The 2,807-nt window shown below is 41.5% G+C and overlaps 1 protein-coding gene across 1 annotated transcript; it reads right to left on the minus strand.

Moving 5' to 3' along the window:
• Positions 1 to 1,157: 1,157 nt before the first annotated feature.
• LOC138871850 (MAR-binding filament-like protein 1) lies at positions 1,158 to 2,462 on the minus strand. Its single transcript, XM_070149757.1, has 2 exons — positions 2,331 to 2,462; positions 1,158 to 2,210 (listed from the first exon to the last, which is right to left on the minus strand). Exons 1-2 carry the CDS (start codon positions 2,460 to 2,462, stop codon positions 1,158 to 1,160), a joined length of 1,185 nt encoding a protein of 394 aa, XP_070005858.1.
• Between the last annotated feature and the right edge of the window lie 345 nt (positions 2,463 to 2,807).

Below are 2,807 nucleotides of genomic sequence, written 5' to 3' on the forward strand. Positions count from 1 at the left end.
TTGTCTTTTGCCAGTCTCCTTCATCTTACTCATTTTATCATCCTCCCTATTTGAAGACTCAGATATTTCCCAGAGACCAGAGTTGGTTCATAATATTGATCATCACCGTTTCTTTCTTGGCAAGAGGAGGTGTCTTGTTGAATACCCCATGAACACCTCTTACCATTTAGTGTGCCCTTTGTTGGATACTTTATGGTGTTGTTTTGTGGATTGTACCCCAGAAGGATTCTTTCGCCTGTCTTTTTGCATTGAGCTTCCCAAGATGATCCTTCCTGTTGTCGAGAACATGACATGTTCCTTCATTCGGCAGCTCAAGGTAGGTTTTGATTCAAGAGGGACCTGATCTGACACCTGTTCTCCACGTAGAAATCAGTATTTACTGCTTTTGCCCAGAATTTCTTGGTGATTCCACAGACGATGAGCATTGTCCACGCAACATTCTCTAGTTCTGTTCTTTCTTTCAACAATACCATTGTGCTGTGGAGTCCTTGAGTGTTGAGAAATTGTGCATGATCCCTTCTTCCCCCTCCTCCTTCATTTTGTGAACTCATGTCCATGTGACACTTGAGTTTAGCAGACCACGGACTAGGTCATGTTGAGTTAATTTATTCGGGGGTAAGAAGTTTGCATATACCAATCCTTCATGCCATGGTTGTGACTTCATTCATCTCATACCACCAGCTTGTGGAGATTCATACTTAGTTGGAGTGGATGTTCTTGTTTCCTTTGTCCACTGAGACCACTTGGCGAGTTATCAGATTGGTGACTGCACTTTTTAGGCTATTCATATAGTGCACGTTCCCACTTGAGTGCCAAAAGAACCTTTCTACCTTTTCATTCGCTTGAGAATGTACCCTTTACTTCCTTCTTAAGAATACATTCCCTTCCTGCAGATCAGTGAGAAGAGATTCATGATGTTTTCAGCTGTGTGCTTTAGGCATCCACTGTCCATAATCTGTCGCAGTTCGCTTCCTCTTATTGTTCCCTGCTTATGTAAATCAAGGGTTAGATTTTGGAACCCAAACTAGTTTGGGTCCCTTGTTATGATAAAAAGGATGAATGAGGGATTTCTTAGTCCATGCAGGCAACATCCGCTTTTTGCGAGTGGTGCCTGCTCCTTTGTTAGTAGTCACTCTATCAGAAAACACTTTGTTTTTCTAATCAGATTGAACCCTAGCCTGGCAGTTTTCTTTAAAATGCTTATTGTTCCCACAATGGGTACATTGCCAGTTATCAGGTATAGTGACATATTTACTGTGCGGGTTGTAGGGAGTTTTCTCCCTCTGGAACCCGATGCCCTGCTTGTTCCCACTGTTGTTGAGATACATGGCAGTGACGGCATCTGAGGACCAGGTCCACTTCAGAAATTTCTGAAGATCATTTCTAACTTTCTCCAATTCAGCTTGAAGTTGTTGATTCCTCTCGAGTTCTCTGCAGAGACTGGTTTTCACAACAGTTAACTCCTTTTCAAGCATGATGTGCGTCTCACTGGCTACTTCCTTCCCTTTCCCAAGACTTGCATTCCTATGTTCTCTATTGAGTCCCTTAATGGTTTCCTCTAGATCGGTGCATATTACTAACAGGTCATCCCTTTCTTCTTCAGTAGATGCAACTTTTTCTTCTAAGGTGTGTTTCCCACTGTTAAGGCCCTCTATTGTTTCTTTTAGATCAACAACTACTACCATCAGATCATCTCTCTCATTTTCCACACTAGTTATTCTTTCATTCAAGGCTTCCTTTTCTTGTTCAAGATTAGCTATGGTCTCATTTAAGTCCACTACACAAACCACTAGATCATCTCTATATTGTTCGGCCTCTCCTAGTTCTATGGTCAGGATCTCCTTATCATTTACAAGGCTGTAATAGGCATCAATTAGGACATTAGATAAAGACCTTAGCTTCTTAGAATAATAGGATTTCAGATTTCTCTGAACATCCCTGAAGTTTACCTCATCATCTTCATCTTCTTCATTATCATCATCTGACTGAGCCATCAGCACGAACAGTGAATCGTACTTCATTGCTTCAGTTTCCACAGCCATCATGGAACTATTTTCTGCATTTAATTCCCTTTCGGATTCACTTGAGGAGTCTCCCCAAGCAGCAAGAGCCTGCTTAACGATATTGTCTGGAACACTTTTTCGATTGAATCTTTTATCTGGAACCAGGTTCCTTTTTCCTGCTTTGTCAAGATTTTGCTTGTATTGCTCCTATTTCGCGAGTGGGCAGTCTTTAATTAAATGCCCTGACTTTCCACATTTATGACAGAGATCGTTGTTCCTTGTTTTACTTGAACTGCCCCACTTTGGTATACCACTATTTCTTCGAACCATCTTTTGAAATCTCTTAGTAAGATAGGCCATGTCGCTATTTTCATCACTTGAATCACTGCTTTCAACCTTAAGCACTAGGTTCTTTTCCTTTTTAGGGTCTCTTCTTTCACTGTATTTCTTTCTTTTCATCTCATATGTCTTCAGATTACCAATCAAATCATCCATGGTCAGAGTCTGTAGATCTTTAGCTTCAGTGATGGCATTTACCTTACTTTCCCAAGAGCCAGGTGTCGCGCCCCCTTTTTCTCGCAAAATCGGGTTTATGATATTTGGAGGGACAACTCGTTCCTTTTGGGAACTAGATTTGCATTTGAAGAGTCGCCACCTAATGATTAAGGTGCATTAGGAAACCAATAGAGATTCAACTCTGAGTTTGTTTGAATAACCAGAGAATGGGTAAGGGCTTGAAATTATCCCAAGGAGAAGGTGTTAGGCACCCCTCAAGATCCACTAGTGTGGTTCTCGGCCAGACGG

Source organism: Nicotiana sylvestris, chromosome 6 (assembly GCF_000393655.2).
Source record: "Nicotiana sylvestris chromosome 6, ASM39365v2, whole genome shotgun sequence".
NCBI classification, from domain to species: Eukaryota; Viridiplantae; Streptophyta; class Magnoliopsida; order Solanales; family Solanaceae; genus Nicotiana; species Nicotiana sylvestris.